General features: G+C 41.2%; 1 protein-coding gene across 4 annotated transcripts in view; it reads right to left on the bottom strand.

Moving 5' to 3' along the window:
- Positions 1-250: 250 nt before the first annotated feature.
- The window catches only part of ADGB (androglobin), a 244,141-nt gene continuing 217,129 nt past the window's right edge, over positions 251-27,262 (bottom strand). For 2 of the 4 annotated variants that reach the window (XM_075924378.1, XM_075924380.1), the window contains 6 exons: positions 15,905-16,092; positions 13,532-13,687; positions 11,239-11,353; positions 5,579-5,687; positions 3,592-3,775; positions 251-695 (listed from right to left, as the gene is read on the bottom strand). In XM_075924378.1, coding sequence (XP_075780493.1) covers positions 504-695; positions 3,592-3,775; positions 5,579-5,687; positions 11,239-11,353; positions 13,532-13,687; positions 15,905-16,092 — 944 coding nt within the window. In that variant the 3' untranslated portion in view covers positions 251-503. Of the gene's footprint in view, positions 696-3,591; positions 3,776-5,578; positions 5,688-11,238; positions 11,354-13,531; positions 13,688-15,904; positions 16,093-27,262 lie in introns of those variants that run through there. The other 2 variants (XM_075924379.1, XR_012902706.1) reach the window with 2 other exon arrangements.

Below are 27,262 nucleotides of genomic sequence, written 5' to 3'. Positions count from 1 at the left end.
GCTCCTAGATGGATCTGATCCTAGATACCCTCTTGAAACTAGACATATGCAAACATTTTGGAATGCTAAAGAAATTTCCACATGAAGTTACACAACTTTTCTTGATTCCCTGTGCCATATTAAAAACAATAGCTATTTTCTTTTTTATCTAATACTTTCAGAGGTGCTATTGCTTTCTTCTGTACATTTTTAAATTGAAAAATAGGGGGACAGAAATGTGGTACTGAGAGAACAAGTCTGATAAAATATGAATATTTTTAGGGTAAAACTTTATTTCAGTTAAAATAGTTAAACTCTAATGGTTTCATTTATCATATTAAAATTACAAACATTTCATGTTAAAAAAAAGAAAGAAATACTAGCCGGATTTTGGAATAATACTTGGAAGAGAAAAAAATTGCATTTTCTGGGTGACTAAATATTGACTTACAAAAATACTGAATAATTATTTTCATCATTAAAATTCTTTCCTAAACCATGGGTAGAGCTAACCTCTCAGACAGTTACTTTTTTTTCCCTGCATTTTTTCCTTGCTTTTTTTTCTGTGCATCTGGACTTTTCTTCTCTTGTTCTGTTCGAACAGCTGCCTCTTCAGCGGCTAGTGCTTCTTGTTTTTTAAGTTCAGCCTCTAGTAGCTTACTTCTGTATGCTTCCCGAGCACTGAGAACCCTGTCTCGTCCTTCATCTAATGATTCCTATCCAAAAAACAGATACACCCCCCCCAAACAAATGAGCATGAATATGCGTGATAAAGTCATATACCCTGCCAATTATGTTTCTGGTTCCTGTTCTGACTTTGAAGACTTCTCCCTTACTTTTTTAATGCATACACCTTATCTACAGTCCAATCCTGTTCTGTGCAGAATTGCTTACTGATTACAAACAGGTGATCTTTTACATCATGAAGAAGAGGAAGTAATTTACACTGGACTGCTCAGGCCTGTAGTTCTGGTTCCAATTCTGCTACTAATTTGTGTGAAGAAAAGACATTTAGGGTAAAGTTTTTAAGTTATATAGTCCCATTTTCAGAAGTATCTGAGACATAGGAGCCTGAGAATCATTGCAAGTCAAATTCCTAAGAGCTTTTGTCACTTTTTAAACAACTAGATTTAGGCACTTTTAAAAATGCTATGTTAAGTCCCATTTTCAAAAGTGACAAAGCACTCTAAGTCCCTCTGACCTTCAATGAGACTTGGCCCCCAAACTCATTTATGAAATTTTCTTCCTTAACCTCTCCATGTTTCCAATTCAACATATGAAAACAGGAATAAAGATACTTACCTGTCCTTGTCAAGTGCTCTGAGATCTATGGATGAAAATGCTTTAATTGCTGACTAGCTTGGCCAAGATGTTCAGAAGTGATTAAAGATTTTCAGGTGCCCAACTTAAGACTTAAAGAGCTTTACTTTTCAGAAAGAACATTCTAAAAATCAGGCCCCTTTAAGACAGTCCAAAACTTGGGCCCATAAAAATTAAGGCACCTCAAAACACTAGTAATTTCTGAAAATCATTATGTGTACTTTATTAATGACCCAGTCCCGCAAGCTCCCTTCGCCTATTGCAGGCCTCTAATCAGTCAGTTTATCTTATATGTCTGTTTATCTATTATGCATTCATTTTGGTACATAGGAGCTTTTATGAAGGAGAAAATTAAATTGACTGCAATAAATCAATCAGTCTTATCTGAAGGATACTTTCACTGGCTCTTATTCAACTCTAAAAGATCAGGACTGTGGTCATTTGATTCTAGGTGATTAATGCATTACTGTGGTTTGACTGTCAAAAATCATATTGTTCTTATTGATTCTTAAAGCTTAAATCAATTCTGTAACGTTATCTTTATCCACTTCATCTGTTTAACAGATCCTAACCTTGACATACTGCACTAATGTTTACCATCTGCTAAGTGTATTATTTGTAGCTGTGCTTCATGAAAGCTTAATAACTCTAATAGCTTTCCTGCTAGTGTTTAGCAGATTTCAGCAAAACTGCAACACACCAATTTTGTATTCTTGAATATCTTACTTGAAAACAAGAGCACTGAATATTTTTTTGTCAATCCAGTTTTCTGTTTTCTAAGAAGTTTCCTCTCCTTCCTGAAAAACACTGCATGACTCTACAGCAAAAATAGGCCAAACTGGAAGTATCAGCTCCATTTCAACACTCAGCTTGCTCTCGCTTTGAACCATCATGCTATACTGTTATTTACAGAGTAGTGCTCCTAGAATACATTTCTTGAGGTATCACCTAGATAATGCTGTGTGACACTAATACAGGCGGCCCTTGACTTGCGATGCGATTGGTTCCCAGGGAAGCATCGCAAGTTGGGGGGGGGGTCGTAACTTGAATCTTCATTTACGATAGGTGCCATGAGCTGTCATAAATGCGGGGCCAAGGATGTAAGTCGGGGGGTTTCGGCCCCTTCCGCACTTACAAAAATGGTTGTGTGTGTGTGTGTGTGTGGGGGGGGGTGCGCGTAACTCGGGCAGTGGGAAGTTGGGGGTTTCCTGTATTAACATAAGAACAGCCATCCTGGGTCACAGACCAATGGTCCATCCAACCCAGTAACCAATACCAGATGCTTCAGAGTGAGGGATCCAAACAGGTAATCCTCACGGGATCTCTCCCCTATCACCCACCTCCAGAGAAAAAGAGGCTAGGGACACTATTCCTACCCATCCTGGCTAATAGCCATTAATGGACCTAACCTCCATGAATCTATGTAGCTCTTTTTTGAACCCTGTTAAAGTCCTAACCTTCACCACATCCTCTGGCAAGGAATTCCACAGATTGACTGTGCGCTGAGTAAAGAAAAACTTCCTTCTGTTTGTTTTAAACCTACTGCCTATTAATTTCATTTGGTGACCCCTAGTTCTTATATTGTGGGAATATGTAAATAACTTTTCCTTAGCTGCTTTTTCCTCACCAGTCATGATTTTATAGACCTCTATGATATCCCCCCTTAGTATCCTTTTTTCTAAGCTGAAAAGTCCAACTCTTTTTAATCTTTCTTCATATGGGACACGTTCCAAACCCCTAATAATTTTTGTTGCCCTTTCCTGAACCTTTTCCAATGCCAATATACCTTTATTGAGATGAGGTGACAACATCTGTATGCAGTATTCAAGATGTGGGAGTACCAAGATACTTTCTGTCTTATTCTCTAGCCCTTTTTAAATTATTCCTAACATTCTATTTGCTTTTTTACTGCCACTGCACACTGAGTGGATGTTTTCAGAGAACTATCCACAATGACTACAAGAGCTTTCTCGTGAATAGTTGTAGCTAAATTAGTCCCCATTATATTGTACGTATAGTTGGGATTATTTTTTTCAATGTGCATTACTTTACATTTATCAACATTAAATTTCATTTGCCATTTTGTTGCCCAATCACTTAGTTTGGTGAGATCTTTTTGAAGCTCTTCACAGTCTGCTTTGGTCTTAATATTTTTCTGGGAACCTTGTTTTTTAACATGACAAGTGAAATTTCAGGCTCACTTATTCTGATGAACTGTATTTATTATGGAAGTCCAAACGGCTTTGTGAACATAGGTGCTGGACATTATAGAAAACCTTTCCATGAACTTACTTGTAGTCTCTCATACATTTCAAGTACATTTTGCTTCAATAATGTGCGAGCATTTTGGTCTTTTTCTCTTTGTTCCAGGACCAGCTCTCGAAGCTCCCTAAAACGATTTATTTCTTCTGCTTTATACATTTCCTGCTGTTGAATAATCAAGTCATTTCTTAGCACAGGCTCAGGCATTGTTTTTCTGTAGGAAATATAAAAAATATTTGTCTTTGAAGAAAGGCATATTAGATTAGAAGAGTTTTTACATGACTTATCTACTATATACAATATACCTACTTTGTACATTTTAATGTTAATATCATAATTCTAGGTATGGTTAAGAAGCAACTTTTATTCTCAACTACTATTTACAGATGATCATAACTGAAAGAGTGATTATTCTGACCAAAATTTTCCATGCTTGAACTTTTGCTTTAAAATTTTGGTAAAATTGAGCTCATCCCTATTTTAGTTACCTGGATGGGAATTTAGGTGTTTCACACAAAACATTTTCACATCTTTTTCATATTACAATAACTCAAATTTTTTAAATTGCATGTACTCAGTTATCAGTGAATGTTTTGATAATGTTAATGAAAATTTATTGAGAAATAAAGACATTATAAACCTTTGAAGACATGACATAAAATCCTAGAAAGAGTCAAACATGTGACAAGATCCCGGGCCAAAATTTCTGCTGCCTTAATTCCATTTTCTTCAGGATTTCTTCAGTTTCCTTCCCAATTAAAGCCCTGATTCAGGAAATTGGCATTTAAATATGTGCTTAACTTTAAGCATGTGCTTATGTTCCATTGAAGTCAATGATGTGCTTAAGTGCTGGCCTGAACAGAAATGGATTTAAAACATATGTTTCAGTGAACTGGGGCCTAAGTGCAGTAAACTAGATATGCACATTCTCAAGTATGTCTTCCCCTAGACAGCTGCACATATTTTTATTTCAGTGATTAGACACAGCCATGTAAATATATAATTACACATATATGTGCATTACATATATTACTTGGATCTTGCATCACACATTAATATACTGGAAGTGCATGACATATGTTTATTTTAATGTATGGTACCTGAGAAAAACACTAATTAAAATAAATTTGCCAACATGTGCATTGTCTAGGGAGTTCCAAATATTTAATTCTCATGTCACACATTGTGCTATTGTTCAATTCCTTTTTTATTTTTATAGAAAGAAAATTAATCACACATATATAGTAAGGCATAGATTTTGCACATACAAAAGTCTAATATCAAGCCAGATTCTGACATCACTCACACCTCTGTAAATGTGAAATAACTATTGACTTTAACTTCAGTTTCATAGCATGAAAGTGACCTCAGAGTGCAAACTGCGGTTTATACAACTTCTGTGACAATATAACGCATTTCTAACTCTTCTATTTGTAAAGTCTTAAACCTACGACTGCATTACCGTCATTTTGCAAATATAACTTGAGGGTTATATTCGTTTTTAAAAACCCCGCACACACCTCCTCAGGGTATATAGAATTTTTTTTACTCACCAGGTGGTGAGCTCTCCGTTGCCTCTTCCTGTGGCTGCGCAGCCGCCAGCCTCCAGGCAGGGAAGCGCTCACTCCCCAGTTCCTGCGCAGCCGCAGGAAGGGGCGGGGGAGCGCTTATCTCCTTGCCCCTTCCTGCAGCTGTGCAGGAACCAGGCAGTGAGTGCTCCCCCCACCCGGAGGCTGGTGGGTCCTGCTCCCCCTGCCTGGAGGCTGGCGGCTGTGCTGGAACCTGGGGCGGTGAGTGGCTTATCCCTTCCCCCACCCCGCACCATAAATATACCCCCGGCACAGAAAGTCTTATATACCCCGCGGGCTATTTTCGCGCACGGGGTATACAAGATTTTTTCACTCAACTAGAAAAAACTGTGGGGTATATTCGGGTGTCGGGTATATTTGGGTGCGGGATATATTCGCTAAATTACGGTAATTATTTTTAGCGTTTAATTGCATTTGCTACAGTTTACCTAATGTAGGGGGTTAGATCTGGAAGTTCCCATTCCTTTTGCTGAACTTGTGGGCTTGTGTCAACGGCTGCTGGTGAAGCTGTTATTTCAAGCACAGGGGAAACTGCATCTGCAATAGAATAGATCATACCAGTTACTTTGTTTTGTCATGAAAATCTTCCTCCCCATAATAAAATTCTACCCTCTTCTGGCTCAGCAACACACATTATTACAGGTTAACCAGCAGTCATTTCCAAAATATACCTCTCCCCCAAAGGATCTGAAAGTATCATCCGCAAAGGCAAAAATGTGAGCATGGACTGGGTGAAACTGCTGCCTGAGACAGCAAGCACCTCAGTCTGTGGCCTGCCCATACTCGACCCAGACCTTACCCTCTCCCCATGTCTCTCTCTTCTCTGCTCACCCCTTCCAGTCAAATCCCTTTGCCCCAATGTAGCAAATGACTGCCTTCTACAATTTCTTTCTAAAGAAAATGGAGCACATTTTATGCCAGACTGTGAAGACTGGACATGCTGAATGTACCTAATTAAAAGCACTAAACTTGGGAATAAAAAATGTCAATTATTTTTTTTTATATACCCCAAGTTTGTCAGAGATTTATTTGCAGAAGCTATGTGGCAAGGGCAAGTCAGCTGTCCTGCCGAATATAACATTAAATATTATGGAATATATGATGCAGTTCTTCTCTGTTTTAGGGTACGTCTACACTACAACGTTAATTCGAACTAACTTAGTTCGAATTAGTTAATTCGAACTAAGCTAATTCGAACTAACAGATCTAGACTAAAAAACTAGTTCGAATTAGCGTTTTGCTAATTCGAACTAGCATGTCCATATTAAGTGGACCCTGAACCAGGCTTAAAGATGGCCGGAAGCAGTGCCGGCAGGGCATCGGAGGAGGACTTAGAACGTGGAGCTGCTGTCTCAGGCTAGCCGAGGGCTGCGCTTAAAGGGTCCCGACCCCCACCCTGGACAGACAGTTCTCAGGGGTGCCCCGCTTGCAAAACAGTCCTGGCTTGGAGTGCCCGGAGTACCCACACTAGGCACATCACAGCACTCGGCCATCAGCCCAGCTGCACTTGCTGCAGGCTGCCATCTGGGGAATGGAGGCAATTGGGGGGCTGCAGGAGAGGTTCCACCCCAAAAGCCCGCAGAGCCAGCCCAGTCGTCCCCATCGGGGGCTCGTGCCCCATTCCTCCCTCACCTCCTTCCACTTACCCTTCCCTACCCCCTTTTCTTGATGTACAAAATAAGGGACAATTGTGTTCAAAAATGGAATCTGTCTTTATTGAACAAAACTGGGGGAGACTGGGAAAAGGAGGTGGGAGAGGGGAGGGCAACTAAAATGATCAGGGGTTGGGAACAAGTCCCATATGAAGAGAGGCTAAAGAAACTGGGACTTTTCAGCTTAGAAAAGAGGAGACGGAGGGGGGACAGGATAGAGGTCTCTAAAAGCAGGAGTTGGGTGGAGAGGGTGCATACAGAAAAGTTCTTCATTAGTTCCCATAAAGAGGGACTAGAGGACACCAAAGGAAAGGAATGGGTAGCAGGCTTCAAACTAGTAATAGAAAGTTGTTGTTCACAAAGCAAAGAGTCAACCTGTGGAACTCCTTGCTGCAGGAGGCTGTGAAGGCTACAACTAGAACAGAGTTTAAAGGGAAGTGAGATCAAGTCATGGAGGTTGGGTCCATGGAGTGGTCTTAGCCAGGGGGTAGGAGTGGTGTCCCTGCCCAAAGTTTGTGGAAGGCTGGAGAGGGATGGCACGAGACAAATGGCTTGGTCACTGTCTTCGGTCCATTCCCTCCAGGGTCCCTTGGGTTGGCTGCTGTCAGCAGACAGGCTACTGGGCTAGATGGACCTTTGGTCTGACCCAGGACGGCCATTGTAAGCTCAGGGCTCAGGGTCGGGGGTCTCAGTGGACCCCCTTGATTTTCATGCACACCTGCTCCTGGGTGGCCAGGCTGGCAGCTCTCCTGCCCTAGACGGCCACTTTCCTGTGCCTAGTGCGGAGATCATGGACGAGGTCCACGATCTCCGCACTAGCCCAGGAAGGTGCCCACCTCTTGCGGTCCAGGGCAAGCTCCCGGGAGCCGCCAGCCTGGTCCCGGGAAGAGGGGGTGGGCTGGGGGACACTGGGTGGGTGGCTCTGTGCCGTGCCAGGTGCAGGGTCTGCCGGCTGGGTGCTCGCAGGCTTGCACCTGGCATGGGCACCGTAGCCAGCCCGTGCCCCTTTAAGGGGTCCGGGGCCGGGAGGGGGGCATAGAGTTTCCGTGGTGTTGGCCAGAGTGGCCACCAGGGAAACCTGGGGAGGGCTAGCCTCCCACTAGTTCAAATTAAGGGGCTACACACCCCTTAATTCGAACTAGCTAGTTCGAACTAGGCTTAATCCTCGTAAAATGAGGTTTACCTAGTTCGAACTAAGCGCTCCGCTAGTTCGATTCAAATTCGAACTAGCGGAGCGCTAGTGTAGCGCCTATTAAAGTTAGTTCGAACTAACGGCCGTTAGTTCGAACTAACTTTGTAGTGTAGACATACCCTTAGAGTCTTTAATCAGTATTTCTGAGCAGATTTTCTGTTTTAAATGTATTCTTCACAAAATAATCATTCCAAATTACTACATATCTTAACACCCTAAAATAAAGACATTTTAAATTAGTCAGAGAGGTTTAGTGTGTTCATAATAAAGTTCATTGCTTTTAGAAAAAGGAAATGCTACTGTATTGTGTGATATTCATAACAATAGACATGTTTATGAAATTTCACCATATTTATGTTAAAATGTTTCAAAAAATTTTAGACATAAATGATTTTATATATTACTAAGGTACTGATGTTGGTTGAGAGTTCTTTTAAAATTAGTTCATCAAACAGTCAAAAGTAAAGAAAAGGAAACTCATTTGTCTAGCTATCTGGAAGAAAGGGGATGTTGTCCCTTTAAGGGCTCTCTTCAACAGGTGGGGTGGTAGGAGAAAGATTACAGCAAGGATGGACAGGAAGGACAGGAAGACTTTGGAAGAAAGTTTTTGAACTATACTAATTAAAATTTAATGTGTATTTTAGAAAAAAGGTGTGTTTTTTTGAAGAATTTATTTAAAAAAACCTATATGTTTTTGAAGATCCTAACATTTAAGGCTAAAGCTGAATATTCAGATTATGCATCTAAAAATCTATGCAAGGATTTTTTAGAGATGTGATTTTATTAATATCAGCAGCAAACTCATAAAATATTTAAAGCAAAATTTAAATTAAAATACTAGCCATATTATAGTAATGCACAACTATTTTTCTCAGGAAAAACTTAAAAACAACAAACAGTCTAGCAGCACCTTAAAGTCTAACAAAACATGTAGATGGTATCATGAGCTTTTATGGGTACAACCCACTTCTTCAGAAAGCTCATGATACCATCTCTATATTTTGTTAGTCTTTAAGGTGCTGCTCAACTGTTGGGTTTTTTTTAAGTTTTTCCAGTAACAGACTAACTCGGCTACCCTCTGAATATTTTCATCAGTAAATTCAGAAACTAACTGTATATAACTATGGGTTGGCACATGCCTGTTAAATGGCTTCATTACTACTTAATGGCTGTTTCACAGGTTTAATGTTATGCTAATAGCTCTGGCAACCTATTAGTTAGAATACTTTTCAGTTTTAATAGCGATAGAAATGTAGCCGTGTTAGTCTGGGGTAGTTGAAGCAAAATGCAGGACAATGTAGCACTTTAAAGACTAACAAGATGGTTTATTAGATGATGAGCTTTCGTGGGCCATCAAATAGCGCGACTACACGCGGCACGGAGTAGCTAGTTCGGATTAGGCTTCCTAATCCAAACTAGCTGTACTCCTCATTCCACTCATCCTCGTGGAATGAAAAGTACAGCTAGTTCGGATTAGGAAGCCTAATCCGAACTAGCTACTCCGTGCTACGTGTAGCTGCGCGGCACGGGGTTCGAACTAGCCGGCATTTAAAAATGGCACCGGCCGGCTTCATGCAAATGAAGCCCGGGAAATTCAAATCCCGGGCTTCATTTACAATTGCGGATGACTACATTACCCCCGCTAGTTCGAACTAGCGGGGTAGTGTAGACATACCCTTAGCCTCCTCTCCTAGCATGGTCCTTGCTGGTGTCCTGTTTCTGAGGGTCTGTCCTTGGAATACTGGCCAGAATACAGACCACCCACAGTAATCACATATTCCCTCTCACAACCCTAGTGGTACATGTACCTCAGTTTGAAAACCACTGCTAAATTTAAAATTGCCTCTTTTGTACAAATCTAAAAAGCCAGTAGTAAAACAGAAACATTTTGTGTATATTGTGGGAGAAATCTAGACATCTGGTGTCTCTCTCTCTCCAGACAGCAAGAACTTATGCTAAAATCAGTTGCAGGGTAGCTATTAATTATGGGGACTTTGTTATACAACCTAATATACAAGGAAATAAACATTACAAATTTAGCTACATTTCAAATGTAAGCAGTAGCTGTTGCAGTGAACATACAAAACACAATTATGGCAGGATAGGCGAGCTGTTGTGCTTTATGTTCTTAAATACACAGTTATAGATTATTTAGCTATTTGACAACGTACTAGCATTAACAATTTTATGAGTGGGCGTGGGCATGTTCTTGTTTCTTGAATGTATTAGTCACAAGTTTAATTCCACCCACATTCTCAGTGACAATGTAACTACAATCAGATCGGTATTTGGTACTGTATACTCTCTGCTGGGATGATGTCTGTGCTATTCTTAACAGAAAGGTGCCGCAAAACCAACAACAAACACCAGGACAATTTGTACCCTGGTTGGAATTGCCACTGAATCCAGAAATTGTTAAGGAATGAAAACTGAACCTTCAGAAATATGCCCTACTAAAAAGTTGAATGGCATCTGTAGAGTCAGTAGAGAAACTTGTGTTGCAACAGTATATGCAGCATATGTTTTGTGGCTAGAACTTCACTTTCCAATTTTAATAACAGTTTAAAACTCAAGTGGCCGATTTTCTTATCACTACAGTATTTGCATACTAAATATATACTGTTTATGCCACATATATGATACTAATGTTGTCTTTTGAATCTATAAACAATGCATCAATAGGCTGCTGCCTATAATGCTGCCTGATATAATGCTGTCAGGCTGGTCCTTTTCATAAGCATTACATTAAAACAGAAAATGAACATCAAGAGACAGTAATGTCCTAGAATCATAGTGATATTTCAGCTTCTAAATTAATTTTTAATACGTTGACAGCTATGACCTTGAACATCAGCCATAACTCAACAGGGTATGTGTTTATAAAATGAATGTATATAACTAACTATAGTTCTGTTTACTACTTGAAACCCCAATGTGCACTGAAGAAACCTGAGGAGAGCTATGTTATCCATTTGCCATCAGCATTTAATGAGAGAGGTTGTTTACATCAAAAAAGTAATGCATGATGGGTATTTAATCTCCTAGGATCACATGTCTATAATAAAAGCAGGCTAGGACATGCATGGACTATATTTTAGGATGTATCACGGGAACTTCTGTACTACAGTGATTCATAGAATTTTCATTTCTATAACCTCCTGCCCACCATGTAATTTCTCCTTCTGAGTATTTTTAAATTAGAATTCTTATAGCTAGGACAACTTATTTTGCAGCAAAGTTATACCCATAACTCCATCCTCTGGACCCAGTGCATCACTGACACTTTCGGGCTCATCCGTGGGCTCAGTGGAACCCTTCCGTGTGCACTTATTAATAAAGTGCATGCGTTCCTGAAAAGCCTAGAAAACAAAACAAGAAAGTACTCAAGCTATTTTAAAGGTCAACAATCTTTTTTTAAAAAGGAAACTGTAACAAACAATGTAAGAAATCTTTAAAAGGAATTTTTAACTCTAGTAAACCCTTAGTAAGGGTTGATACAGGATTTAGGATTATTGGTGAGTAGTTTTGTTTTGGTCAGTAAGGCTATGTCTTCACTGCATTCCAAACTCGAAATAAGATATGCAATTTGCGCTACGCAAATTGCGTACTTATTTCAAATATATTTCAAAATACTCTATTTTGAAATTTAGTGCTGACTACACAGCACCAAATTTCGAATAAAGTGCTATTTTGAGACATCCCTTAACCCTCGTGAAATGAGGGTTACTGAGATGCTGAAATAGCGTGCCCATTATTTAAAAAAAACCAAAAACTGAAATAACAGGTGGCTTCTGAAGATTCTTCGATGTGCAGACATACACTAAGGGTACATCTACACAGCAGCATTATTTCTAAATAATGAGCATTATTTCGAAGTAACTTATTCCCCATCTATACAACAGGCAGTTATTTCAAAATACTGTCAAGCTAGAGGACTTCTTACTCCGACTCCTGTAACCCTCATTGTACGAGGAGTAAGGGAAGTTGGAGGAAGAGCGCTCTTCGAAATAAGTGCTGTGTAGGCACGCCCAATTTTGAAATAAGCTATTTCGAAATAAGCTATGTATTTGATGTAGCTCAATTTGAGTAGCTTATTTTGAGTTAAGCCCTGCTGTGTGGATATACCCTAAGAAACTCATCCGTCACAGCTGCTTAGGGAGCCATATAAGAAAAAGGATAAATATGGGAGAGTGACTTGTATCCCAAATATGCTGTAGGAGCCTGTGGATCAGATTGCTTAAATCAATATCTGACATTCAGTTTTTAAATATATGTTTTAAAAATACAGCCGGTCCCCGAGTTGCGAATGGTCGACTTACGACCAAAGCTGCCATAAATGGTGGACCCCGAGTTACGAACGTGATCCACGCTTACGAACAGCACGGTCGCGTGTAACTTTAATGGGTCCAACTTATGAATGAACCAAGTTACGGCCAATTGCTTGGTCCGTAACCGGTTCATAAGTCATGAAGAGGCTGTATATATTATTTAGTTTTAACGTGCCATACCCGTGGGAAGTAAATTGACATATGCATCTTAAGAGAATGCTTAAGAACCCCTAAATAAGTCTTCATTGATTGTGGTTCAATAAAATGAAGAGCATGCAATGCAATTTTAACAACAGCTTAAAACTCAAGTGGCTCATTTTCTTATTACTATAGGCTTTGCATACTGAATATATACAGTATATGCCATATATATGATACGATCGCTGTCTTGCAAATCAATGAACAATGCATCAGTAGTCTGTTGCCTATAACTCTGCCTGAGGCAGGAAGCAAAAACTGAGATTTGTACATGGATGTGCAAATATATCTGGAGAAACAAAGTCTGTTTTACACATTTCCTTTCCTCCTGTTATGCTATCATATAACATATATTATGTCAGTGTGTAAACTGACATAAGAAATCAACAATAAAATAAATATTTGAATATTTTTCCCCCTTAGAGTGAAAAAAATTACTTTTGTAATCGGTTGTTTACATTAGCCAATAAAAACAACCTTTTGTTAACAATAAAAAACAGAACTCTTACAAAAAGCAGAATTTAAAGTGTTCCTCGCTAACAAGCAATTATAGGTTCTGTAGAAGTTTGGATTGTGTTCTTAACACTATGATCTGGTTTTTTCGAAATTAAAAAAAATCTCTAAAAATCATTTTTGAATTTCATTTAGATACAGCAACAGCAAATAATGTTTGTTTACTCTGGACTAAATTACAAAGCAAGAATTAACTGACTTCACTGTTTTTCCTCAGTAAGCTTTTCAAAATTTTCCTCTGTGAAACTTCCACTGCACTCCTGCAATCTGATGCAGGATTTGCTGAATGGGTTTGATTGCAGGCGTAGGACCCAAGTAATGGATGTGAAACATTTCCTTACAGGTTTGCCCCCAGGGGAAGTCTCTTAATCCACTCCCATCAGTATTTCTCAGACTTTAATTTTTTATGCAATATTGTCCCTCTTCCTGGGGAGTGAAAACAGATCTCCTAACTGGCACTGTCCTGACAGGAACCACTTTTGGGTGAGCTCTGATTACCTTGACAGCTCTTCCTGGTTCTGCAGACTCCCATGCTTGTTTCATGGCTTTGATCTCATCTGCTCTCTCTGTGTCCTTCTTCAATTCCAGCATGTCTGCCTCACTCTGTTCAATGACTAGGCGCAAGATCCAATAAGGTTTGTTCGGATCAGACTGCTGAAGGTAGGATGGAGCAAAGCAAGTGAAGTAGACTTATTGGTTAGTATAAATTCATTATTTCTTTTTAGGATCTAGTCTTTTTTTTCTGCTCTTTGATATTTTCCCAATTATTTTATGGTCCTGATGCTTTTGATAATCACTGCTTGGTAGACAGTGATTGACAAAGAAAGCCTCTTTTTTAATTTACACTATCATCTGGCGTGCACAGGTGTGCTCTCACTCAGCAGAGAGTGGCTAAACACCAGATGACTGGAATTAAATTATCACAAAAGTTCTCTTATTCCATTTCAAGCATATCAAAGTTAAAAATAAATGGATCTTGCGGCCTCTAGTTTACCAATGAGATAATCATTTTGGAAAAGGATGGTAAATTTCTGCCTAAGGACCCAATCATGCCCTACAGGTTCAGGTGCAGAGTGCCTTTGGATGGAAAGGATGTCAGCCATCTCATAGTATGTCACCTTTTGCCTATAGCTCTACTGACAGCTCTCTGAAAAGTCAGAATACATTCAGAGAGGAGATGGGCATTTCTTTCCCCATTCCCAGCATAGTTGATTAGAAATCTAACACAATCAGAGGTTCTATCAATTTTCTGAAGCTAATACTTCCAGTTGCAAAAGCCCTTACATTGTGGCTTCAATGTACAGCCAAGGACAGGGGACAATGCTTAAGGTGCATCCCATAGTTAGTGTGGGTGTCTCTGGCTTCTACCTTGTGAATCACAAGGAAGCAATAGGTATATGCTGAGCCCTGCCAGAACAATTAGGGAGAAATTCTGCATGAAAACATTATGACATTGTCCCCTTTAACTCCCTCTCATGGATTTCCCATACAATGATGACCAAAATTACAACGGTACCACTAATGCAGTCGTTCCTAACCTGTGGTCCATGGACCTCTGCTGGCCCGTGACGGTAATGCCGGGGGGGTCTGTGGAAAGTTTAAAAATAATTTTGGGCCCACCTTTTCTTTTCTTTCGCCCCTGGGAAATTTTAATAGATTGAAAAGGGATCTGTATGCTCAAAAAGGTTGGGAACCAATGCACTAAAGGATACATTATCATTAATCCCCAAAGAGGGAAGCCAGTCTATTTGTAATCCAGACAGGTCAATTAGAACATTTAGCAAAGATTATATGCTAAAAAATTGTTATCTTTGCTTTTCCCCCTTACTTGATTATAATTACTTGGCTCCTTGCTCATTTGGAATTTACCAGCCCTGATTCTGCCATCATTATACCTCTGTATTTGGGCCAAATGAAGCCAATATTGATTTAGGACTGTAAGATGGCAGTTTTTACAAATCTTTTTTGTCATTTAAAAAGTTTTTATTGCATACATTTTTGAATGTTAAATAATTCTGAATGTTTTTAAATACAAAATAAATTAGCACTTGGAACAATTTAAAGCAAGTTTTGAAAGACTTTCTACAGCTCTTAAAACAGGAGTATACTGTTGATCTGAAAGGCTGGTAGCAGCCTTGAACGAGATATGAAAAAAAACCCTGCCTTCCCCTCGATGGCCAACGGAGGACTATGGATCCAGTAAAATAGATGTAATTTCATCAAATCCATGAGCAGGCAGAGTGGCAGTAACCTCTGCAGGTGATGAAACCTGATTACATGCCACAGATTGTACTACTGCCAGCAGTTCTACCATGAATTATCTCCACCAGGTACTCCCGTCTTGCTGCCTAATAGGAGGGTTGTAACAAACACTGAAGCCACTGCAAACCCGAGACTGGATGTAGCGGAAAGACTCCTTTCTTCATCTTTGGGCCCCTGTGAAAATCCTGAGCACTGATAGCTGCATATGCTGAGTACTAGAACCAGGAATTCCCCTGCAGTGTAAGTCATGAGATCAACATATCTTTCATGTAAGGAAGGCTTGATCTACAAAAGGGGCTGGGCATATTTTGCTTTAGAAATAATATTGTTGTGACCAATCAAACAAAGACATCAATCACATAACACACAAAATGAACATATTTTACATATATAGTGCAACATTTCTAAATATTTAGGAAGGAATCAAAGCATGGCATAGATTAGAATAATTCATGTATTGCTGGTTTTTCTAGGTTAGCTGCCTGTAAGCACTTTTAACGATGACAACCAAGTGAGGAAAAATTAATACAATTTTGTACCAAAGAACATCTAGGAAATGTTGGGGTTGCACACACACTTCACGTACTGGCTTCCAGGATTTAGTCTTACCTGAGATTCAGGTCTAGAGGTAGATGCTGTTTTATCTTTACCGGACTTTTCTTTTTCTGCCTTCTCAGTTGCTTTATCTTTTGTTTTTCTAGTTGTTTTAGCAGTGCTCGCAGATTTTGGCCCTTCATAAATGCTATAACTATCCTGGTTTACTGCCGCAATGGGCTCTTCATGTTTCTCACCGTGTGCTATCCATACATCATTGTGAAGGTTGTATGAATGATATTGCCAACAGCAAACAAATGCCCCCACGTTATATCCAGGATGGAACAGAAAAGCCATTAACAATGCAGAAAAAAAAAGAGAAGCCAGTTAATGATTATGTGATATTAAGCCCTGAATTAACAGAAAACGGAGAAAAATAATCTTGAGGCAAGAAAAACTTTAATACTTAGCTTAGAAAGTGCCAGATTCGGATATCCTCATTTTGTCTTAAATAGTACCTTACTTAGGGTTGCCATGAGTTACTTATCTTACTGTGGTGTTGCCATGAGTCCTGTATACAAGGCAGTGCATTATTTCACTGATCCAGGAGTAGGCTAGAAATCAATCTGTGACTTCACAGTCTGCCTCCTGGTTCCTCATCATGCTACAAGACAAATGTCACCTATGTATGCAGGTGCAGCTTACATCACCTGATGCACCAGCAGTGTTGTGCTGGCCACAGTGTTCAATGAGTATGGGTGTGTGGGATAAAACTGTTATTGCTTACAAGCATAGAGAGTGAAATGGGAAATACAGGGGAGAGGGAAAGCAAAATATTGCAATGATTAAAAACTAAAGTCAAGAAATTCAAAGTCATGGCTCTGATGTCAATCCCAACATATTTTGTATTACTGTATACACCATAATAGTTATATGTTCTATGTGGCAGTATAAAAGATGTTGAGAACATTGGAACTGAACTTTCTGATGTATCTTCCCTTTACTATGTGTGCATTAACAGATGTTTTTGCATTAAACATTCTTGTTTTTAAAAAGGAAAAATACAGAAATCTGAAATATCACACACAGTTGAACTGAACAACAGGCTAGATTGCCAACTGTTTCAAAGAACTAAAAATCTCTTAGTTTGAAATCTGAATCTATCACCACTTCATATGCCTTGAAATACACAGAAAGATTATACTGACCAAAGCCCCCTGAAGCCAGTGGAAAGACTGGAACAGTCTCATTCTTTGGGTTATATGGGAATATTAAAAAGTTATGTAAACAACAGAGAAATGCATACACTCTGAAATATTATTTTTAGTATGTAGAAAAATGTCTTCTCATATTAGATTTAAATAATATATGATGGCACTGCAGTGCTATGCTTAAACTGACTCAATCACTGAAGCATATATTAACAAATGAAAGAAAAAATTAGAGCAGTCACTGTAAATATTGAAAATAATAAAAACTCTAGAGGAAACGCTGGTATGAAATAAATATTGATGATATAACTTGAAGTTACAATATCATTACATTAATGACTTTCTATTTAATTTCCTATTACTGTAGCATATTACCACAATACATCAACCTGGGGCATGGGCACTATTCTGTGAATTATTAACATTTAAAGATAAAATATTTATATATAAAATGTTTGTATTTATATGAATACATCAGAGAGAGACATGCCATTAGCTAAATGATGCTTGATACAATCATCTGCCTTCTGGGATTCTGCAAATTTTTGCTGACTCCTTTAAAGACCTTGAAGGGTTCTGAATTGTAGTGTGTTTACATCAGTGGCGGGCAGCCGAAAGACTTTAACTGGGGATGCACAGTAGAACCTACTAGATGAATTAGATTAAATCAGCATCTCCATCTAACTTAAAACTAACACTGATCATTGTGAGCCAGATTCTTGGCTCAGCTATAGTCCCTGTGCATTGTTCCAGGGGTGGAAAGAGGCTGTAAATCTGGTCTTAGTAACACCCTGTGAGAACAAAAGGAAAAGCTATGTAGCACTTTAAAGACTAACAACATGGTTTAATAGGTGAAGAGCTTTCGTGGGCCAGACCCACTTCCTCAGATCAACTCTGTGAGAAGATATTCCTGGGTGACACAGGGCTGGCATAAGCAGTTCTTCGTCAGCTCCTGCTTCCCAAACTCTTGGGGTATGTCTAGACTACATCCCTCTGTCACCAGAGGGATGTAAATTAGATATACCGACATTGCAAACAAAGCAGGGATTTAAATCTCCTGCGCCTCATTTGAATAAAAATGGCCGCCGTGTTTTGCTGAGTCAGCAGTTTGTCGGTAAAAAGCAACTGTCAAGACGGGGATTGGGCGACAAAGAAAGCTTTTGTCGGCTGATCCTGTAAACCTTGTTTGTCGGCCGATCCTGTAAACCTGCTGATGATTCATAAGGAGGGGAGTTTACTACAGTTGCACAAATAATTTTTTTACCTTTATTTTAAAAATACCCCAAATCACACACACATACAAGAAGTGACCCTAAGAACACCTTGATGCCAGTTAACATACTGTTGTCATGCTATATATACCCCAAAGGTGGCAAGAACTATATCACTGGCAAACTAATAACTTGCCGATCATTAATTTTGTGATGGAGGTACAGTATCCCCAGAAGGGCTTTATTAATATGTGCTAGAAATATGTTTTTACAATGTATTGTAAAGCAATGGCTGTCACACCTGTTTCTGTTGTTCCACCAGCTTAGCTGTGTCTAATGTGTCTAATATGAATGAAGCAAGGGAGCACATGAACAACAAGCCAAACAAAAGCCATTGAAGAATAGTGATAGAAATGTAGCCGTGTTAGTCTGGTGTAGCTGAAACAAAATACAGGACTATGTAGCACTTTAAAGACCAACAAGATGGTTTATTAGATGATGAGCTTTCGTGGGCCAGACCCACTTCCTCAGATCAAATAATGGAAGAAAATAGTCACAACCATATATACCAAAGGATACAATTTAAAAAAAATGAACACACATGAAAAGGACAAATCACATTACAGAACAGAATGGGGATGGGGGGGGGGGGGAGGGAGAAAAGGAAGGTGAATGCCAGTGAGTTAATGATATTAGAGGTGGGGAAAGGAAGATGTTTGTGAGTTAATAGTATTAGAGGTGATAATTGGGGAAGCTATCTTTGTAATGTGTAAGATAGTTGGAGTCTTTGTTAATTCCTCTGCGGAGAGTGTCGAATTTTAGCATGAATGCCAGTTCAGAGGATTCCCTTTCAAGTGCAGATTTGAATGTCTTCTGAAGTAGGATGCAGGTTAGCAGGTCATTCAGACAGTGTCCTTTCTGGTTGAAATGACAAGCAACTGTTTTTTCTTTGTGATCCTGTCTAATGTCTGTTTTGTGGGCATTGATTCTTTGGCGACGTGTCTGAGACGTTTGTCCAATGTACATAGCAGACGGACACTTTCGGCACATGATAGCATAGATTATATTTCTGGAGGCGCAGGAATATGTATTCTTGATCTTATAACTCACTTGGTTAGGCCCAATAATGGTGTCAGCAGAGTGAATATGTGGACAAAGCTGGCAGCGGGGTTTGTTGCAAGGGAAAGTACCAGGGTTGGTATTAGTGTGGTATGTCCTGTGGTTGTTGGTAAGAATCATCTTTAGGTTAGGTGGTTGTCTATAGGAGACTATGGGTCTGTCTCCCAGAGCTTCTTGTAGTTTAGTGTCCTGTTCCAGTATAGGCTGTAATCTATTGATAATGTGTTGGACAGGTTTAAGTTGGGAGCTGTAGGTGATGACAAGTGGTGTTCTATTGTTGGTTTTCTTGGGTCTGTCTTGTAGTAGATGGTTTCTAGGTATTCGTTTGGCTCTTTCAATTTGCTTTTTTATTTCTCCGGGTGGGTAGTTGAGGTTTATAAATACTTGGTAGAGATCCTGAAGTTTCTGGTCTCTGTCTGTGGGATTAGAGCAGACGCGGTTGTATCGAAGGGCTTGGCTATAGATGATGGATCGTATGGTGTGTGCTGGATGGGAGCTGGAAGCATGTAGGTAACTGTATGAGTCAGTGGGATTTCTGTAGAGGGTGGTGTCTAATTTTCCATTGTTGATTTGTACTGTGGTGTCCAGGAAATGGATCTCTCGTGTGGAATGGTCCAGGCTGAGGTTAATGGTGGGGTGTAGGTTGTTGAAATCTCTGTGGAATGTCTCCAGTGTTTCTTGGCCATGCGTCCAGATCATAAAGATGTCATCGATGTAGCGTAAGTAGAGAAGGGGTAAAAGGGGACGGGAGTTGAGGAAACGTTGTTCTAGGTCAGCCATAAAGATATTAGCATACTGTGGGGCCATGCGTGTACCCATGGCTGTGCCGCTGATCTGGAGGTATAAGTTGTTCTCAAACTGGAAATAATTGTGGGTGAGAACGAAGTTACATAGGTCTGCTACCAGGTTGGCAGTGGTGTCCTCTGGGATAGTGTTTCTAATAGCTTGTAATCCGTCTTCATGTGGGATGTTGGTGTATAGTGCTTCTACATCCATGGTGGCAAGGATGGTGTTATTGGGGAGGTTATCGATCTTTTGTAGTTTCCTTAGGAAGTCAGTAGTATCTCAGAGAAAGCTGGGGGTGTTGGTTGCGTAGGGTTTGAGGAGAGAGTCTACATAGCTGGATAGACCAGTAGTGAGTGTGCCAATACCAGAGATGATGGGGCGTCCGGGGTGTCCAGGTTTATGGATCTTGGGAAGCAGATAGAAAAATCCTGGTCGGGGTTCAGAAGGTGTTTCTGTGTGGATTTGTTCCCGAGTAGCTGTAGGGAGGCTTTTAAGGAGACAGAGTAATTTCTTTTGGTATTCCGAGGTAGGATCAGAGGAGAGAGGTTTGTAAAATGTGGTGTTGGAGAGTTGTCTGGTTGCCTCTTGGTTATAGTCGGCCTTATTCATAATGACCACAGCACCACCTTTGTCAGCTGGTTTGATTATAATGTCCAGGTTGTTTTTGAGACTCTGGACGGCATGTTGTTCAGCGTGGCTGAGATTGTGTCGCTTGTTGTTGTTTGCGAATAATGTCAGTCTGTGCGTTGTTGTGGAAGCTTTGTATATAGAAATCTAGATTGTAATTCCGACTGTCAGGGGGAGTCCATATAGAATTATTCTTCCTTTTGTGTTGATAGGGGGGATCTGGTAGGTCAGATTGGTGTTCATTGGTGGTTTGGAAATATTCTCGGACGTGGAGGCGGCAAAAAAAAGCTTCAAGGTCACCACAAAATTGTATCCAGTTTGTGGGGGACGTGGGGCAGAAAGAGAGACCCCTGGATAAGACAGACTCTTCTGCTGGATTGAGTTTGTAGCTGGAGAGGTTAACAATATTATCCGGTGGGTTGAGGTTGTTGCTATTGTAGCTTGTGGTGTAGAGCAGTTTGGACAATTTATTGTCTTTTCTTTGTTGTAGGGAATAGAAGTGTGTATAGTAGATTTCTTGTCTGGTGGAACAAAAGTCTTGCAAGGTGTCAGTCGGTGTGGATGTTTGTCCTGAGATGAGACTCTCTAAGTTAGAAATGTCATTCTTGATGTTTTTCTGTTTTTTGTATAAAATGCTTAGCAGGTGATTCCTTAATTTTTTAGATAGTGTGAGGCAGAGTCTTTCACTGTAGTCAGTGCAGTATGTTGATCTTAATGGATTCAAAAGCCATTGAAACAGCCAGTGGAGAAAGCTGACCACTTAATCTCAATAGGAATGGAGACTGAGCCCCAGCAAGACTTCCTTCCTCTTCAAATATTGTTAATGAACGCTGGGGGATAAGTGAAGAGAAAAATCCATTCAGGCATTTTTCACCTGTGGCAGCAAAGGAACTGAGAACTTTGAGCTCTGTAAAGGGGCCTGGCCAGAGAGTCTAGTCAGCTATGATGTCAAAGAGAGTTGGTGAACAAGAGCTCAGAATGGACATACAAGACACAGAATTAAAGCCTTCACTTCTATTAGAGATGCTTCCAAACACCAAGGGCTCAATTAATTTGGGACAAATTGATCTAGCTCCTTCTGAATTGAATGAAGAGATACCAATATACACTACAGGCACTGCCCGGGTTACGTACAAGATAGGGACTGTAGGTTTGTTCTTAAGTTGAATTTGTATGTAAGTTGGAACTAGCGTCCAGATTCAGCCGCTGCTGAAACTGACCAGCGGCTGACTACAGGAAGCCCGAGGCAGAGTTGCTCTGCCCTGGGCTTCCTGGAATCAGCCGCTGATCAGTTTCAACAGCGGCTGAATCTGGACGCCTGGGACAGAGCAGCTGGGGCGCTGTCGGGTAGGTCCCCGCAGCGCTGCACCTCAGCGCTGTGGGGACCAACCCGGCAGCACCTCTACCCCAGGTGTCCCCAAGTCAGCCGCTGCTGAAACTGATCAGCGGCTGATTCCAGGAAGCCCAGGGCAGAGCACGCGGAGCAGCTTTTCTCGCCCCGGAGGACGCGGGCGGGGGACCGCGGCGCATCTGGGTGACCCGCCGCTCGTGTCCTCTGGGACAAGAAAAGCCCCGTTCATAATTGCGGATCCGACATAAGTCGGATCCACGTAACTCGGGGACTGCCTGTAGTTGACAATCTGACCCATTTGGAATTTATCCAAAGGTCTAAACCAGGGACAGGCAACTATGGCCTTGTTACCCTCACAATATTCTCACTGGAGACTACCAAGGACTATACTTGTATGGGTTTATTGCCACTAGGTAAAACTAAAGAGGAGAGAGCAGCCACCAAAAGTTTAAACTAAAGAAAATACAGAGCTCTCTCTCTCTCAGACACACAAACAAGCTCACACACCCCTCCACTCATTCATTCCTGCCCTCAGGCACTCACATACTTACACAGGCATATGGGTTGCAGAAGGAGCCAAGGCATGTAAATCCTGAAGGGTCTGTCTGCTCATCATGGCTGGGGAAGCAGGTCAGGAGGAGAAACACTGACTGTAGAGAGGGTTTTCTCAGGAGCAGAGGAAGAAAGAGAAGGTCTCACATGTGCTCCCTCTCCTTAAATAGTGTCTGAATGGCTCCTGTGTCTCATTCACCTTATCATCAGGGAGCATGCCCAGACTTCCCTTTATCCAGCAAAAGCAGCGGTCTGTGATGACTCATCACCATGTGCTCCAGTCTTAGGAACTCCAAAAAACACTCATGCTCTCTCTCTCTCCATGCACACAGGGGAGTGTAGGTTAGAGCACGTTACAAGCAAGGTGGCTGAGAGTTTCAAAGATTTCAAAGTTGCAGCTTACAATAAGTTTCTGAGAGTTACAAAGATTACAAAGTTTTACAAAGAGCACAATGAGTTGCAGTTTAAAACCTTAGACCTTACAGTTTAGTGTAGTTTCAGAAAATGCATGTGTGTAAATAAAGGAAGCGCAGGCAGAGGCTTTTTTATGCAACAGGCCCTGCTTCACCTCAGTGGGCTGCAACAGCCTGTGACTCTCTGGGGTTCCACCCATAGCTCCTGTGTCTGCTCACGTTCCCTCACATGCCTCTCGCACATTGGAATATCAGAGAACCATATTTCCTACTCCTCCCCTTCCTCCCAGCATTTTTTGAGCATACAAATCACATGATTTATGCTCCCTCTCCTCTGAACCCCCTCACTCCCAGAGAGGTAATGCTATGAATCAGTTATGGGATGGGGACAGCCAGGCATCTGTGAGCTGCAAGTGGAACCACATGTTGCCCACCACTGGTTTAAATGAAGAACTATTGGAGAACTAAACAGTTTGCTCCCTTCATTCCTAAAATAGGTATCTTAAAAGACCGATTCCCATTGTATAGGCTAACCCTTCTGGCACCTGCTGAGGGGTGAAGGAATGAGGCTGTGGATTAGCCCAGGCTGAATAGTACCAAACGTACAGAGAAATGGTTACATATCTGAACAGCATCAGAACTTTTTTAAAAAAACTTCTGGATACTTGTCAATCAAATTTCTAAAAGATTCAAAACATTGTCACTTTTCCCCCTCTCTTATCCTCTGAAAACAGTGGGATACCTAACAAGTTCAAAAATTACCAGCATCATCAAATATTAAATGCATAATTCCCATGTTCCTTGAGATTAATACACTGTACACACACATCTATGCTGCTGACTACCTGTAACATTGTTAATGTTGTACATGTACAGTTTAGGTTTTGCTACCGTTCTTTGGCTGAGTCTGTCTCTCAATGAACAAAACTGAACATCACTTGTGTGACTGTCATGATGGGTTCATCTGGCAAAATAGTTTCTAACAGAATTTTACACTGTTGTGCATAAGAAAACCTAAATTAAACACATGGATCCGGCCAATTACAGTTAAGATGCATACAGTATCATCTTGCACAATTTTCAATGTGATCTTCTTACTAGTATTTATTTGCAACACTTGTCCAAATTGTTATGAAATCATTTACAGTGTCAGCAGTGCTATGATGAAATACTGGATTCTATAACACTTTCTGCATTGTTATTTCATCTTGAGACTACAGTCCACTCTTTTGTGGAATGTAATAACCTGGTTATGTTACCAAGACACTTCAGGAACTGAAAGGAACAGCAAGTCAAAGTCAGTTCCCTGAATACATCATCTGCAGTCAAGATACATGGAGCTTGCTGACTTTTTGTTTATAATTGCAGTACAAATATTGTTTCTTTTACTCAGGTGGCAACATGCAATTTTTAGTGATGCCTTGACAGGTCCAAACCTCATCCTCCCCCACCTAGTAAGCGGATATATATATTTTTTAATAATGTAAAAATGGATTGGCAATAGTAAGCGTTTCAGTTTCCCTGTATTGCACAATGTGGAGGTAAGAGGGTTGACAGCTCTGGAGAGGGGGCTGGGAATGAGAGGTTTGGGGGTGTGGGAGATAAGGGCTCTGGCTGGGGCATGGGAGGGGCTCAGGGCTAGGGAAGAGGGTTGGAGTATAGGGCTGAAGGCGGCAAGCTTGGGCTGACGGTGGGGGGTTCAGGGTACAGGAGGGGACTAAGTGCTGAAGTAGAGGGTTGGGGTGCAGGAATCTGGCTCAAAGTAAGGGCTGTGGGGTGGGACTGGGGATGCGCATTTTGGGGTGCAGGTAGGCTGCCACAAGACTGGGGCCAGAGAAGTCCCCCAGCCCTGTTGCACATTGGAACAGACCCTCACCCAACCGGTTAGGTACACCAACAAGGAGAGGTAAAGGAGGTAAATGCCCAGAGGCCTGGGCAATTAAAAAGGGTCCAAAGGGCCCATCCACAGCAGGTCTGCCTCTTCTGGGGAAACGCATTTCTTGATTCAAAAACGCTTTTGATATGCCCCATGTAGGTTCTGGGCAGCTAAGACACTGGAGTAATAAATACTGCTGTCTCAGCCACCCTGGAATCTACATGGGGCATATAAAAAGTATTTTAAAATCGAGAGGCAATGTGGCTTTTCTGCAGAACAAGTTGGCTTGCTGCAGCCAAAATAGCTGCTAAAAGAAGTTAGTGGGAAGGTCTGGGATGGAATTATGGCCGGCCTGGGGCTCCTCTTGGAGAGGGGAGCCTTTTGGCCTTTGTCCAAGGGGGAGGGCTGGTGGTCCCGACTGAGAGAACAGAATAGGGGACTCATTAATAATTGATCTGCTCTGGGGCCCAGACTTGCTGTCAGTGAGCCTGCATCTTTTAATGTAGTTTTGCTTATGTAACATATAGAAAATTTCCTGTACAATACAGACATTTCTCGACATAACATGTATAATAACTAACTCATTGTTATGGCTGAGATAGTATTTGCTATTTTCCTCCAGTCTTCATCACAAACAACAACAACAAAAAATACTGCCAACAGTAGTGCTAAGGAATTTTAAGAAAAGAAAAAAACAGTAAAAAATAGTCAATGTAATTAAAATGTTGGGCATGATGTTGGTATTCATCTGCAATCTGGATTTAGTTTCAAAATGTGGTACTAGAAGCTACTATCATAGGCATGTCTACACTGGAGGGCAACAGTCGAATTAAGATACACAATTTCAGCTGTGTCAATTGTGTAGCTGAAGTTGAAATAGCTTAACTTTGCTTTTGGTGCTGTCTATACAGCAGGAAGTCGAAGGAAGAACACTCTTCCTTTAACTTCCCTTACTCCTCATACACTGAGGGTTAGAGGAGTCGAGGAAGAAGTCCTCCATCTCAACAATATTTTGAAATAGTGGCTTTCTGTGTAGATGTACATTATGTTATTTCAAAATAACATGAGTTATTCTGAAATAATGCTGCTGTGTAGATGTAGCCTTAATCAGTGGTCCCCAACGCAGTGCCCGTGGGTGCCATGGCACCCGCTGGGCCATTTCTGTGCGCCCACCAACTGATCGGGGCTGGCCCTGCTCCTGGGCGCGCAGCACACGGGCAGCCCTGCCCCCGGGCATGCGGTGCATGGGCTGTGCCAGCCCTGGAAGCGTGGCGTATGGGCTTCCCCACCCCTGGGCATGTGGCACAGGAGCAGTGCTGGCCCCAGGCGTGCGGCGCATGGGCGCTGCTGACACCTGGGCACACGGCACAGGAGCAGCGCCGGCCCTGGGCACACAGCGCATGGGCTGTTCCAGCCCCGGGCGCGAGGTGTATGGGCAGCTTCACTCCTGGGCGTGTGGAACAGGAGTGGCGCCGGTCCCGGGAGTGCGGCGCATGGGTGGCGCTGGCTCCGGGCATGCGGCATGTACGCAGCCCCGCCCTCGGGCACACGTGCTGCCCCGCCCGCAGGTGCCCGGTGCGTGAGTGGCCCCGCCCTTGGGCACCTGGCAGCCTCAAAAGGTTGGGGACCACTGCCTTAGATAGATCTTGGGCTGAACCCAAACTTTGAATTAAAACACATCTGAACTTTAAGAGGTCTATAGTGCAGATTAATATATAGTAGCTCATGCACATCTGTTGGATATTACTATTATTAGTAACTATTTATCTACATTAGCATTAGAGAAGTACGTGGCAATTTATAAAACACAAATGACAACCATGTGTGAAGAACTGACTTTCACCTAAATATTTGTGAAACAATTTATAGAACATGTGAGAACTAATGACCTTCATTTTTTTTTAAAAGAAAAGCCTCGTACATATACAAATCTCGATATGTAAAAAAAACCTTTTCCTGCGGGACAACAGAGTGACATATTGACATCACTCTGCATCCCGCCACCCCTTTCCCTACAGCCACCCAGTGAGGCGGGAGCCATGCAGCATACCCAGTCTTCTGGTGCTCTGGGAAGATAGGTACAGCCCCCTAATGTTAATTTAAAAAACAAAAAACAAGTTCTTGTCCTGACAAGTTAATTCCAGTACAAAAATCTACTGCAGATGGCACTGTTGTCTTATATTAAAAAGTAACAACAGAAACTATGAAGGTTTGCCACAGGAATTTTCCATCTTGCTCAATGCAGCTTTCTTAAAATTCCCATGGTGGGAGTCCTTTAATACCAATA

This window comes from Pelodiscus sinensis, chromosome 3 (assembly GCF_049634645.1).
Source record: "Pelodiscus sinensis isolate JC-2024 chromosome 3, ASM4963464v1, whole genome shotgun sequence".
Lineage (NCBI taxonomy): Eukaryota > Metazoa > Chordata > Testudines > Trionychidae > Pelodiscus > Pelodiscus sinensis.
Note: the sequence above shows the minus strand (reverse complement) of the source record. Positions and strands in the feature narration are given on the sequence as shown.